Below are 14,416 nucleotides of genomic sequence, written 5' to 3'. Positions count from 1 at the left end.
TCGTGTATCAAGAGTGCCCGGGCAACTTGGTCAGGAATGATGTAATGTCAGGTTGTGAAAATGCTGAATACCGGACCCAATCATTGGTATATCGGGTCTTGAAAGAAGATCTCGAAATGCTTTGCATGCAGGTGGTGTTGTATAGATCGTTTGTTGGTTAAAGTTGTATTCACAGGAAAGGGTTACCCTAGTTGATGGTTGCTTTCATCTCATCAAGAAAAGATACGGGTAGGATGGATGCTTCCCTGCTTACTTAATCGTGGCAGCACACCCGCCACCAAGGGAATCTGCTCCCATCCATCCCCGGCCATCCATGTCCACTATAATTTCGACGCGTCCACACCGCGCGAAAAGTAATTGATTGACGCGAACTTTATATTGAAATGCGTCTTCTCAAATCCGAAAACCAAATTCCTATCAGCAATCTTTCCAACTACGTCTTTCCTTTTAGCAGCATAGAAGCTGTAAAATCTTCACAATGGCTCCATCAAGAGTTCCTCAAAAGCGAATCTTAGGTGAAGCAAAGAATATTCAACAAAGCAACATCCCCTCATCTCCTCCAACTGGGGCAAAGAAACGAAAGTTAGAACCAGTTGCATCATCACCAGCAGCAGTGCGATTCAAGAGTTCACAAAATGGTCCAAGAGGAAAGCTGGCTTCTAGCCAGCCTAGTCATTTTGAATCTGAAGTGCTGGAAAAAATGACACAGGATATGGAAAGTTTAAAGAAGAATAATTCTGAAAAAGATCAAGAATGGGCAAGGCCGAGCCTGTCGGACTTCAACCCTGAGGTTGATGATTTAATCTTTCAGCAGATTGAATGTGAAGAAGGTACTTATGATGGAGGAAAGGCGACTGTGAAGTTGTTCGGTGTTACTGAGGTAAAGTTCATATCAATTCCTTTTGAGGCTATAACTAATACCATATTCAGACTGGTCACTCAGTTATGCTGCATGTAAAAGACTTCCTTCACTACCTTTACGTTGCCGCTCCAGTTAGTTTTACACATAAAGATTGTGAACCATACAAGATGTTCCTGGATTCACAAGTTGGAATGCACACGCCTGCTATTAATTCAGTATCGGTTGTACTACGAGAGAATTTATATGGATTTACGGGAAATAAACAGCACGCATACATCAAGATTACAGTTACGGACCCTAAATACATCAACAAAGTTAGGACAACTATCGAGGAGGGTAAAGCAAACTGGAAAGGAATGTGGAGGAATGATGGAAATGGTATTTTGACTTTTGATAGCATTCAATATGTGTTACGATTTATGGTCGATGTCAAGGTGTGTTCCTTTGCTCTTTTCATTTTTAACCTCGTTTTCTCCTTCCATATATCATCCCCTACCACACTCTTATTTTTAACACATCTAATCAATGACAGATTTATGGTATGTCATGGGTTGAAGTTGAAGCAAAGAAATACGAAATAGTTCCAGAACACAATAGACAATCGAATTGTCAAATCGAAGCCGTAATGACATATCGAGACTTAATTGCGCATAAGCCCGAAGGGGAATGGGCGAAAATGGCACCTTTACGTATTCTATCTTTTGACATTGAATGTGCTGGTCGCAAGGGTGTCTTTCCAGAAGCAAATCAGGATCCTGTTATTCAAATTGCTAATATCGTCACTCGATACGGAGAGAAGAAACCATTTGTACGAAATGTCTTCTGTCTTGATACTACTAGTCTGATTGTCAATACACAAATTCACGAATTCAAAAAAGAGGAGACGATGTTATCGAAATGGAGAGACTTTCTTGAAGAGGTAGATCCAGATATCATCATTGGTTATAACATTGCCAATTTCGATTTCCCATATCTCCTGGATCGAGCCGAACACTTGAAGATCAAGAACTTCAGTCAATGGACTCGATTAAAGTCTGTCCACTCTCAAGCTAAAACTACCAACTTCTCCAGCAAGCAAATGGGTAATAGAGATACAAAAGCTACCAATACTAATGGACGACTTCAATTGGACTTATTACAACTTGTTCAGAGAGATCATCAACTTCGAAGTTATACACTCAATTCCGTTTGTGCTCAATTTTTGGGCGAGCAAAAGGAAGATGTTCATCACACTATGATTACGGAATTATTCAATGGAACCCCCGAGTCTAGACGAAGATTGGCTGTATATTGTCTAAAGGATGCTTTTCTACCTCAACGTCTAATGGATAAACTTTCATGTTTAGAAAATTATACGGAAATGGCTAGAGTCACAGGTGTTCCTTTCAATTTTCTTCTATCTCGTGGCCAACAAGTCAAATTCATTAGTCAACTGTTTCGGAAAGCTTTAGAACAGAAATTGGTTATTCCTAATCTATCATCCAACTCATCTGAGGAACAGTACGAAGGTGCCACTGTCATTGAACCTACTAGAGGATATTACAGTGTCCCAATTGCAACCTTGGATTTTGCTTCTCTATACCCAAGTATTATTCAAGCACATAATCTTTGCTATACTACATTACTCAAGAAAGATGTTGTGGAAGCTCTCAAACTTGAGAAGGATGAAGATTATATCGTTACACCAAATGGAGATATGTTCGTCACTACCAAGCAACGAAAGGGTCTTCTGACACAAATTTTGGAAGAATTGTTAACAGCAAGAAAACAAGCTAAAAGAGAACTGGCTGTTGAAACCGATCCTTTCAAGAAGGCTGTGCTCAATGGTCGACAACTTGCCTTGAAAATTAGCGCAAACAGTGTGTACGGTTTGACTGGTGCCACTGTCGGAAAGGTACCTTGTTTACCAATTGCTAGTAGTACCACAAGTTATGGTCGTCAAATGATTGAAAAGACAAAAGCAGAAGTTGAGGCGAAATATACCATCGCTAACGGTTATTCTCATGATGCTCAAGTCATTTATGGTGACACCGATTCAGTCATGGTTAAATTTGGTGTAAAAGAATTGGCAGAGGCAATGAAATTGGGAGAAGAAGCTGCACAATATGTCTCTTCGAAATTCATCAAGCCTATTAAGTTGGAATTCGAAAAAGTTTATTACCCATACCTTCTTATCAATAAGAAGAGATATGCCGGTCTTTACTGGACAAATCCGGATAAGTATGACAAGATGGATACAAAGGGTATTGAAACAGTTCGTCGTGATAATTGTCGGTTGGTTCAAAATGTCATCGAAACAGTACTGAGAATGATCTTGATCGATCAAGATGTTCAAGGAGCACAAGAGTAAGCTTTTATCGCTCCCTGACTGTCCGAGGTTACAACTAACATCCCCGTTTAGCTATGTGAAAGATACCATCTCAGATCTTCTTCAAAACAAAATCGACATGTCAAAACTTGTCATCACCAAAGCCCTCGCAAAAGCCGATTATACCGCCAAACAAGCTCATGTAGAACTAGCTGAGCGTATGAAGAAACGAGATGCAGGATCAGCACCTACATTAGGTGACCGTGTTGCCTATGTCATCATCAAAGGATCTGCTGGAGCCAAGAATTTCGAAAGATCCGAGGATCCCATTTTCGTATTAGAAAACAACGTCCCTATCGACACAAAATATTACCTCGATAACCAACTTGCCAAACCTTTAGGCAGAATCTTCGAACCTATCCTCGGAGAAACGAAAGCCAATTCCCTCTTAGCAGGTGCACATACCCGTGCTATATCTGTCGCAGCTCCTACTATTGGTGGTCTCATGAAATTCGCAAAGAAAACATCAACATGCATGTCCTGCAAAAAACCCCTCGTGAAAGCCCACGAGAAAGATGGTGCAGTATGTACAGATTGTGCTCCTAGATTTGGGGAAATGTATCAAAAACAACTCAATAAAGTATCAGATCTAGAAGTCAGATTTGGGAGGTTATGGACACAGTGTCAGAGGTGTCAGGGAAGTATGCATTGTGAAGTTATTTGTAGTAGTAAGGATTGTCCAATTTTCTACATGAGAATGAAGGCGAAGAAGGATGTCGAGGATGCTGGGAAGGAGTTGGAGAGGTTTGATTTTGATCAGTCGGCTTGGTGATTTGAAGAGCGGGTTTAGATGATGGATGGGCGGTAAACTGAAATATCAAGGTATTGCAGGGTGTTTTTGGGCGTTTAAGCTAGCCATGTATGAGAATATGGATCTTGGACGGAGCTTGATGGGTAATCTATGTATTAATGACTGCCCCTTTTTCACGTATATCAAGCTACAAGAAATGAAGGAGCCGAAACGGATCGGAATGAAATTCATACGGTACTACGTATTTGCATAATTAGGTGTGTCTTACTCAAGCGAGCTCTGAACTGGATAATCCGTGAGGTAAAAATGCTGCCTCGAACGTTTCGCAAACCCTCAAACCGGATTGAAGCACAATCTATTCATTAAGCAAGAGCTGGATTGACGGTGGTGATACAACAAGTCGTGTTGACTGCAATGGCCAAAAGATGCGGAGAGGGGAAGTGAGTCAACCTGTTTGTTGGTATATCAAAGAATAAATCTCATCTTCTATCAGTAGGTTTCGATCAATGTTCGAGTGAAATGATTTGGTCGTTTGCATGCGTGAACGGAAGTACCTGGGTATCTATGCTGATGAGGAGAAATTTGAGGGCATTGATCTCCAAGCCATCTAGGTATCTTACTTTGACTCTCCTTGGTTCGCGAGACGCAGAACCCCTCGCTGTTCGAATAGGGGGTGGGAGATGCATTGATGGATAAGGCTTTGTATCGTTTTGCTGATGGTGGATGGCAAATGATTATGAGTGGATTTGCTGATGGTAGTAGGGGGTTGTGATGTGGAGTTCGAAGTTTGTGGAGGGGGGAAGGGGTGGAGTTGGGGAATCTTGTATGGATATGTGTATATGTATACAGATTTGTTATTCTCGGATTTTGAGAACTGAGAAAGTGAGAACTGAGAGTGGTGATGGGTGAGAAGTGAGTGATGAGGGGTGAGTCAATTGAGTGAGAGGCGAGTATATAAGATAGGCAGCAGATCTGCTTGGGAGGAGTAAAGGCGCGGCAAGCATATATTCTAGCTAGCATGAGTTTGCTGTAAGAGAATGGGATTGTGTGGCAAGGAGAGAGGGTGGATCGAGCGGGAGAGGAGGTATTTTGAAAGTTATCGGGAAGGGGCGGGATGGTAGGGGTTTGTAGACAGTTAGCTAATATATATGATTATTGTCGATATCCTCATCACTGCCAATCTCTATTGACTCTGTGATTGCCTATATCCATATCCATATCTACATCCTCCACCCCCCTCCATAAACAAATCCATCGCTTAACCCTAACTTCGAGAAACAGAACAGCAGAAACGAAACGAAGCGAAGATTAATTATATCATATCGTATCGTATCATATCATGTCACCTTACATCATCTCTTCTGGTATCTATTGTTCCTTCTCCTCACACATAAATACAGTAGGTATACGCATCTCGACTTCAATCTCAAAAACGAGAATTCAAGAACGGTAAAGTCTTGACTAGGCTGGTTGGAATCGCATAGATCTCAATATATTCATTCACTCATAGATAGAACAATATAGATAGCAGTACCTAGATATGTATCAAGACTTCGCATTTCATTTCAATCCCTTCTGATTCCCATCTTCAGCATCACTATTTAGACATCTATCTAACCAGCTCCCTGCCTACCCTCTCCCCCTCTCTCTCTAAACCCCAAACAAATCCATAATATCAATAAATATACCTCTATATATAACCCCAATAACTACTAACCATCTTCTCACATCCCATACATTCTTCACATACAACCTCAACCCCAATCCCAATCCCTCTACTCACCCACTCACCCCAACCCCAAACCTCTCATACAATCCTCAACAATTCTCGCCTTTCCCTTGTCCCTTGTCCCTTGTTCCTATCCCTCTACCTTAAACTTCAAACTCTCTCAATCCCAAATCAAAATAAACCTCCATTTCCATTTCCATTTCCATTTCCAAATCAAATCAAATCAGTCCATTCCATCCCATCCCCAACTCACCCCCCATCTCCTCACCCCCAACCCCAACTCCAACCCCAACCCAATCAAACGATCGACACTAATTTTAGTAACTTCCCCCCACCCCAACACAATAACATTTTATTCATCTCATCTCCTAAATAACCCCAACCCCAAACCCAAACCTAAACATAAACTCCCACGCTACCACACCGTAGAATGTAATTAAATTCACCAATTCTAGGGCTGAAAACTTTATTTCGCAAACTCAATGTTTCCGACCTACACCTCACATACACCTATCTAACTTATGAAAGTTTATATTCCGAGAGTCCTTTTAAGTTTGTGCGTGCGTACGCGCACTGTACTTTTAGTAAACTTTCCAGAATGTCTATTTTAATTATTTTAATTAGGTATTACGAAAGATGCCTACGACATTAAATGCATAATTTATACACTTCCGCAAAGGGAAAAATGAAAGTCATGTGATGTGGTGTGATGTGATATGATATGATATGATTGATATAATATGATATAATCTGACAAAGTGAAGTAGAGTGAATTAATTAACAAAGTAAATAATTGTAAATTTTGGGGGGTTCAGAATAGACACAAAAATGAAGGGTATTCATGCTCTCTGCCAAACTCCAAAAATCAGTCCTGGTATTTAGTGAATAACATGCGAATCCATCCCACGCCATCCCATCTTTATTTGGTCCCCGTCTATATCGGTCATCTCTGCATATTACAACCTCCACCTCGACTTTTTTTTTCATCAAAATCCCCCGCACTTGATTCCAAGTCCCATCCCTCAACCATCCCTTAATTTTTGACCCTATCCACTTGTCCCTTGACCCAACTCAGCTTATCCTTCCACTTTCCTTCACCCCTCTCCTCTCTCTCCAGCTCCCCCATCTCCTCATATCCCCTTGTTCCCCTCTTTTCCTTTGCCGAGAAAGGATTAGACCATCTTGCCGAACCCAGATGCCCAAGCGCTCCTCCAAAGCTAGCTCTTGCCATCGCCTTTTGACTTTCCAAAGTATCTGTTTCGCTCAAGAAACTCGTGGGCCTTAATGAACTCGGTGTAATCTTCCTCGAATTATCTCTCGTCAAATCTCCAGGCGATTGCGGATTAATTTTTGAAAGTCTATTAGTATCGTCGCCCCATGTATCGAATTCAAAATTCGGTAATTGGATCGATGAAAAGGAGGTATCCATATTCAAGTTCGGTTCCGGATCCGCAAAAGGATTACGATGATATTTCATGTTGGCATAATAACTCAATATTCCCTGACTTCCATCCCCACTCTCGATATCGTTTTCCTCTGAATCCTGAATGAGAGACATTCTTCTTTGCGGCCTAACTCCCAACCCCTGAGGCTGTTCACTATCAGTGGTTTCCAATGAATGGATCGATACTCCATCCCCCCAATCCAAGCTCATAGTCGAAGGCGCTCTTATAGTCGATGCTCCTTCTCCTGTTTCCTTTTCGTATCTTTCCATGTCCCTCACGGTTCCTGCCGTTGAGACCGAAGAATTTCTGATTAATGCGGGACGAGGTACCTGAGGAAAAATCGAGTTTCGAATCCCATTCCCCCTAATGCCAGAAAATACTGAGTTTCGGATTCCATTTCCCCTGATGCTAGGAAATACTGAGTTTCGAATTCCACTCCCCTTAGCCCTAGGTATCACACCAGCCCAAGCTTCCATTCCCGGATTCGATTTCTCTCCTATGTCTTTCAACACATCACCTCTCTTCCTTTGCCTTAGAATTCTTCTCCTAACCAAGAATGCCATAACAGCTAGTACCAATAAACTGACAATCACTGTAACACTAACTGTTACTGCCAGAGCCGAGGATGTATGCTGATGTTCTTTCGTCGTGTCTTGATCATTTGAAAGCAGGGATATCGTAGGGTTGTGTGCAGTCCAAGCGGTTGCGTTCAACATGCTTGTTGTTGTACTTGTTATTGTTGTCTCAGGACTTGACCTTGAGGATGAAGCTGGAGATGATGCGGGTGCATATGTTGAAGTGATAGATGTACTACTGGGTTCAGAGGAAGAAGCTGGCGTTGAAATAGAAAGCGTTGATGAAGAGCTAACAGATGCGGCGGTTTGTAATATTAGTGTAGCAGTAGGTGTTGCGCTCGCTGTTGTAATGCCCGTTGATGCTTCTGTCGTCATTGTCGCTGTCTATGATATTTCATGAGTCAATGGCACTATAAAAGGTGATTTAAAACTTACAGTACTTGTCGAATCACCAGTACTTGTGGATTGCAGTGCTGGCTTTGGGTCCTTTGGGGGCTTGGAGGACCGGAGGAGTTTGAATAGAAGGTTCGTCATCATGTCCATCTTCATCTCTCTTATTTGCCCAAACCAACTCAAAATCCTCTTCATATACACCCGCATCTACCAAATCCCCCACTAGCCCTCTTGAATTATGATTGATCATTTTGCAGAAAGATTGTAACCTCAACTTGGTTAGATTCGATTAAGAGGTGAAGAAAACTTAGATCAAGAAAAGACGGTCTTTGAGTTCGTTAAGGTATAATAGCCAAGAATGAGTGTGTGAACAGAAGTACTGAAAGACTGATGTAAGGAAGGATGTCAGCGTGCTGGTAAAGACGACAGCTCAAATCTAGCAAGTATAGGTAAGTTTGACAAGTAGACACACAGTTCAAGCCAAGGCTACCAATGCCTATGTACTTATATCTCGTAGCAAGAAGGTGGAACCATGAAACTCCCCTCAAAAAACACTCGGTCAATGGTTCACCACGAGAATACCCGTGCCTAACAAATGAAAGACAGATGAAATTATTTTGAGATAAGTAGTGAAAAGATCAGCAAAATTATCAGATACCCATTGTCAATTATTCCTTCTGGTCACTTAACCTGACGTGTTGTAGGAAACTTCTTGCAACGAGTATTGCAGGAACTACTTAGATCCGAATAGCTGTATTATACATACTAAAACATTTTCAATCAATATTTGGAGATGAAGAGATTGGTAGAAACATGGAACTGGAACTTGGGGATATGATGGTCATAGCCCAATAAAGTGAAACAGAAGTAAGGTTTCCTAGTTCCACTCCATTGTCCGTGCGAATTGTGGATTTTGGAGAACTTTCCTCTTGTAATGAATGCCTTGTCAGGTTATTGATTGGTTTAGAGTTTTAGTAGAAGAAGGTCTGTGGGTGACGAGAGTTTCCTCAATGTCGCAGATAACATTTGTGGTGAAGAATAGTGCGTGGATTGAGTTATGAACCTGTGATGATCGTCGAATCTTCGCCTTATGGGTGGACTAAAAATCCCTAAGGATCCCTTCATGCAACAATGACATTGCATGTCGGCGGGCTGAGTTCATCATGAAGGGATCCGATGAACGTGACGTGGAGGTGAATAGATGGATAGAGTTCATGCGCGACAGACTGTTGTCAATTCAATTTTCCGAATATCTCAAGTCTGCTCACCGGGTGGTAACGTGTAACTGTATTGTGTAGCAAAATGAGGAGGAGTAGAGCTGAAATAAATGACGCGATCCTTAGAGACCATTTCATATTACTCCGACCAGATATTGAGTGGACGTAGCCCAATCTTCCCATGTATTTTCCGCAAATGAATTCAAACCTCCGAGATCTGATAGATCTACACCAATGCAGCATCATACCTGTTGCACCTTGAACGCCTTGCCCCGTCCAGCTTAGATTCATACAATACCCGTTCCGCCTAGAAAGTATATTCACACTACCCTTCATTTCTTCTTCTCGTCTACCACTTTCTCGTCAATCTTTTTGACCTCTTCCATCTTCTTCTCTCCTCTATTCCATACTTCCCATATTTGTTCCATAATCAGATCGCCATACCCTTTGCCTGCTTCCAGAGCTTCCTTCTCCTTTTGGTCTCTTTTTTCTTTCCAATCTTTCCCTTCGCCACCTAGCCATATTTTTTCCAAAACACCTTCTTTCTCCTCTGCCTGCACCTTTCCAGAAGTTGGTTGGCCAGCGCTTCTCTTTTCTAATACTTCAAGTACACTCTTGCCCTTTGTACCTTCGTCCTGCGATTTAAAAGTCTGCCCCAGAAACTTTCCACTCTCCTCCATTCTTTTCTTTTCTTGTGCTTCTCGCACTCTTCTCTGAGTTTCTTTTGCCTTTTCCGGTAATTCCGTAGTTGAAAAAGACAATACACGACTTTGTATGCGGGTCATCATTGAGACACCGGTATATTCGTAGGCTAAGTGATTACCACCAATAAATGTGGTGGCCATAAGAGCGAAAGTATAGGCATCCATTTTGCGGGGTGGGATAACTGTATGGGGCAAAAAGGTTAGTTTGATACTGAGACTTCGGAATTAATTAGTTGCATTTAGATAGGGAATTGTGAAATGCACAATGTCAGACATCACAATTTAGAATTCCAATTCTAATTCATGAGGATCGAGAAGAGACTTACGCATGACGATTGGACAAACGATGAGGGCTGCGAGAGATGCATTATGGAGGAGAGGGGTAGTTCTTGGATTGGTAGGATCGGGTTGAGTAAATTGAGATGGTTGAGTTGTAGACATCTTGATATTTGAGATATGAATTGATTGTGATTTGCTGGTAGGTTGAGTGTCGTGTCGTATTAAGAAGATGTCGATTCTAATAACACACAATTGAAAGAATACGATGAACCGCAAATTCGCAATGGATACAGGAATAATGACGCTCTAGTTCTAGATAATTTTTGAGGAACCGGAATTAGTGTTATTCCGACAATGATAAGCTCCAGCTACTCGAGGGAGGAGTCGAGTAAACGATGTTTTGCCACAAGTTTTTGCCACAAGTTTTTGCCACAAGTTTTTGCCACAAGTTTTTGTCACAAGTTTGCTGTCGCAAGTTTCCTTTGATCTCGATCTTAATTATCAGATTTAAATGTTATCTTTCCTTTACAATTGTGGTCAATCAAATTAATAAGTATAGCAAGAATGCATGATTGAACAATAGAAACATTGATTATACTCGAGTGTACAGAGAACTCTCAGTTATCAAGACTTGTGGGATTTTGGGAATATATTTTGACTTTACGCAATCACAGACATCTAAATACGATAAGGCACTTTGCCAGAGTGGTTAATGGGTAGCACTCGAATTTCTGTAGCCTCTACAGAATATAAGATATGCTATGTCTTCGGACGCGCAGGTTCAAATCCTGCAGGTGTCGTTTTGTCTCTCATATTTGCTCATTATCAATTCAATTTTTGGTCATTCTTCAATATCTATTTTCTTTTTTATTTTCCTTTCTTCTTCTCTTCCCTCATTTGTTGTGTTTTTGGAGTCGTAAAGAAAAAGAACATGGTAAGATCTTGACTGTCCAGTAAATGGCCCGTTCGTCGATTTAGTTCTCAGCTCCACATTACTTTTTATTTCAACGCTTGGGAAGGAAGTACTGGGTTGACTCTAAAGTCTTCGAGACATTGGAGTAAATACTAAAGAATCATTCTCTATCTTTCCGTTATCCAACATACCTATCTTCAGACCCGAGCGTCAAATACTTTCCTGGCCCTATATAAATGGAGCGGGGATCAATATGAGCTTCACTTACCTGTCAGCGTTTTTGGCGTCGAAATGAAGCGAGAAGAAGTGAATTCAACTATGGCGCAGGTTGATGGCGGCGACATCAATGTTCAACGACTTACCTATGTTTCTGATAATAGCAGAAGGTCAACTTTGTGGGATATAATATTTTGTTAAAGATTTCCCAACAAAAGCCGAATCATACCTCTAAGTTTTTTTTTAAGTTTTTTTTTCTCATTTGCAATTTTCGTCATTGTATTCTTCTTTCATCACTGCTTGCTCTGCAATCTTGTTCGCCCATTTTTCATAAAGCTTCTTAATATTATCTGGCAATCTAGCTGTTGTTTTCGAGATTACAGTCTCCATGTTCACCGTCTTATCAGAGCTCCAATTAACTGCTTAGAGCGTAGTAATGCTCTTGTACTTCTTTGGACCATGTTATAAGGATTAATTTATGAACCTACAGACAAATCAGTTAGAAATGTTCCGCTCTACATACTGTTCGTGTCCCGTCGCCCCACCAGCTGTAAAGCTCAGGGCAGTTAATGTTATCTGCGTCAGATCAGTGGGTTTAAATGGGGCGATTGAACGTGGAGTACTCGAATACTTGCATGCAAGTTGGAGGTCCTACATTCTCTCTGGGGCTTCTTTCTTTCTTTCTGTTGGGAAAAGGAAGGTGTACAAGTAGGTCCGATATATGGATGAACTCGTTCTTTTATAGGTGTCACTGTTGTTATGTATTCACGTGTAAAGGAATCCTTCGCAAGCCTTCCATCGCCTGATGTCTTAGACAAGATACCATGTGCTTTGGGATGTAGCCTCTAGTTTGGCTCCAAGCTTTCTTAAGTTTCTTATTGTTTAGTTTTATTTTCATTAATTTGTGTTATCTCTCCCAAATATGTCATCATATTTGTATTATTTCGACAGTAACCGTCTTTTGTCTATGGAGTACATAATTATGCCCAAAGCTTGCTGCTGCAATTTAAGTCCATGATGTCATCTTTCTTCAAGTAATCCCAATTCTTCCATGTCAAATATTAAGAAGGTTTTTAGTGGATAAACCAATATTCGTTTATGCTTTATACTTATTTAACATTTCAAGCCTGGTATACCTCCAGCAAAAGAAAAGTCGGAAAGTTACTCTAACATAAATTTCAATGGCACGCAACCATAAATCCTTTTCATCATAGGAATTTTGATATTCACATATATCGCTTGATAATTGAGTTTCGTTATCATTTAAAGTATTACAACTTTATTTGTATGAATCTGGCTTCTTTGTTTTTACGGTTATGATTGCTCAACTCAAAAGCAGATTGATCATTTATACTGGTACTTTTTAACTTTACAACAACTAAACTTTTGAGAATCGATAGAATTACTTTCAAGGCATCTTCAACCTGTGCTGTCGTCACACACTATCTATCTATTGTCTCAATTGGTCATATATGCCTTTGGTGTCATGTCTTGTTCTGATAATTGAGATGATCTTGTGCGTTCCCATATTCAACACCACTTGGTTTACATCTTTACTAAATATGTCTATGAGTGCATAGATACACAAACTCTTTAATGTTACTATACTATCCCGCTCTCCAGCAATATCCAGTAGCCCTGGTGAGCCGTAAAGTTTAGAACCTCAGTTGATCCTTATTATTAATTTCTGTCAAGTACTCAGCATGCGAAAAGAAGCAGTGTGTAGATAGTTCCATACGTCAAGCTTGACTTTTGTATCTTGTATATACTTTCATATCTAAAATCTCTCTACGCTACCTGGCTATACAAAATCTTTCTGGAGTGGATCAGGCACGAGGAAAAATGCACAGATCCTGATGTGTATGTTTGACAGGCAGAGTAGCATGAATCCTATGGATGACAATACCGGCTGCCACATCAGGCAGTACCCTTCGAGAAACTTCAAAGATTAGAGTGAAGTCAACGTTTGACGAGGACCCTTTCGGGTTGGTCCGAAGGTAGATATCCGCAAGTCTAGTTTCAAGTGCCTACTGTAGTGCAGGACCAAAGACTTTAGTTATATAACGACATATCCTGGTGTTATATCAGATTAAGCCTCTTTAAATCCTTACGACCATACTGTATTCCAAAAAGAAATAGATCCGTTGAAACTCAAGGTTCTCGTGATGTTACAATCAACCACAATGAAAAGACCAGAGAAGTAGCAATTCCTGCAGGACGATACGCGCATCAATAACTCCGAAAGCACAGTTTAGTACATCACAAATCCCATCAATCCATGTTATACTTCCTAATTTATGAATCTTCTTGATTCTTGCAAATCGCATAGCCATGGATTCGATGAATTCCGACTTGCGAATCGTTATTTACTAATACTTCCAACAACTATTCACATCCAACTACTTACTACCGGTCAATACATTCGAGCCCATGGAAAATCATTCCTTTCATTCCCAGAATTCCACATCAAAGCTAAGGTAATTTGAACTAACATATCGATTACAAATTCTTTCCCAGATTTCCGCACCGCGAATAGCTATCGAACTGTTTTTCATTCATCACTCTCTCATACCATATGGAGAGAAACAATGTCGAGGAAAATCCGGGGTAAGTTCGAGGGAAGGAAGTACTTGGCATCAAGATAGATTTATGATTACTTGTCGTCGCTCTCTTCTTCTTTGTGCTATGTATGCATGTCTTTCGAAGATATAATCTACCACTGATATTGAAATTATACGGCACAGTACAGATATGATAATCAATCATATCTAGCGAAACGGGCTTGAGAATTTTCTGACTTGTAGAAAATATTGTTTGTATATTCATGCTGGTAATTAATCTTCTTTCATCTCAAGTTCCATCTATTTATCTATAATCCTATCTCTAAACTTTCATAACCTCCTATCTCTGAACTTTCATAACCTCCTCCCTCTACACAATTCCCTCACTCATCGCTCACAATCC

General features: G+C 40.6%; 4 protein-coding genes across 4 annotated transcripts; 1 reads left to right on the top strand and 3 right to left on the bottom strand.

Annotated features, from left to right (window-relative positions):
• Positions 1-358: 358 nt before the first annotated feature.
• On the top strand, positions 359-4,753 carry EAF02_009195 (uncharacterized protein). Its single transcript, XM_038905243.1, has 4 exons — positions 359-880; positions 931-1,296; positions 1,395-3,208; positions 3,264-4,753. The coding sequence occupies exons 1-4, from the start codon at positions 479-481 to the stop codon at positions 4,000-4,002; spliced, it is 3,321 nt and encodes a 1,106-aa protein (XP_038755140.1). The 5' UTR covers positions 359-478; the 3' UTR covers positions 4,003-4,753.
• A 1,990-nt stretch (positions 4,754-6,743) lies between these two features.
• EAF02_009194 (uncharacterized protein) lies at positions 6,744-8,105 on the bottom strand (the record flags this gene model as incomplete). The annotated part of the gene is made up of 1 exon (XM_038905242.1): positions 6,744-8,105. The coding sequence occupies one exon, from the start codon at positions 8,103-8,105 to the stop codon at positions 6,744-6,746; it is 1,362 nt and encodes a 453-aa protein (XP_038755139.1).
• A 19-nt stretch (positions 8,106-8,124) lies between these two features.
• EAF02_009193 (uncharacterized protein) lies at positions 8,125-8,373 on the bottom strand (the record flags this gene model as incomplete). The annotated part of the gene is made up of 2 exons (XM_038905241.1): positions 8,125-8,140; positions 8,183-8,373. The coding sequence occupies 2 exons, from the start codon at positions 8,371-8,373 to the stop codon at positions 8,125-8,127; spliced, it is 207 nt and encodes a 68-aa protein (XP_038755138.1).
• Positions 8,374-9,672: 1,299 nt separating this feature from the next.
• Positions 9,673-10,485, bottom strand: EAF02_009192 (uncharacterized protein; the record flags this gene model as incomplete). Its single annotated transcript, XM_038905240.1, has 2 exons — positions 9,673-10,226; positions 10,371-10,485. The coding sequence occupies 2 exons, from the start codon at positions 10,483-10,485 to the stop codon at positions 9,673-9,675; spliced, it is 669 nt and encodes a 222-aa protein (XP_038755137.1).
• Positions 10,486-14,416: the final 3,931 nt, after the last annotated feature.

This window comes from Botrytis sinoallii (genome assembly GCF_014898435.1).
Source record: "Botrytis sinoallii strain Bc 23 chromosome Unknown BSIN_018, whole genome shotgun sequence".
NCBI lineage: Eukaryota > Fungi > Ascomycota > Leotiomycetes > Helotiales > Sclerotiniaceae > Botrytis > Botrytis sinoallii.
This window is presented reverse-complemented; position numbering and strand designations above follow the sequence as displayed.

Bases quoted from the DNA above. Each gene is read 5' to 3' on its own strand.
- EAF02_009195 (XM_038905243.1), top strand. From the start codon at position 479: ATGGCTCCATCAAGAGTTCCTCAAAAGCGAATCTTAGGTGAAGCAAAG. The intron at 881-930 runs GTAAAGTTCATA...TACCATATTCAG, and splicing joins AGTTGTTCGGTGTTACTGAG to ACTGGTCACTCAGTTATGCT. The intron at 1,297-1,394 runs GTGTGTTCCTTT...AATCAATGACAG, and splicing joins GATTTATGGTCGATGTCAAG to ATTTATGGTATGTCATGGGT.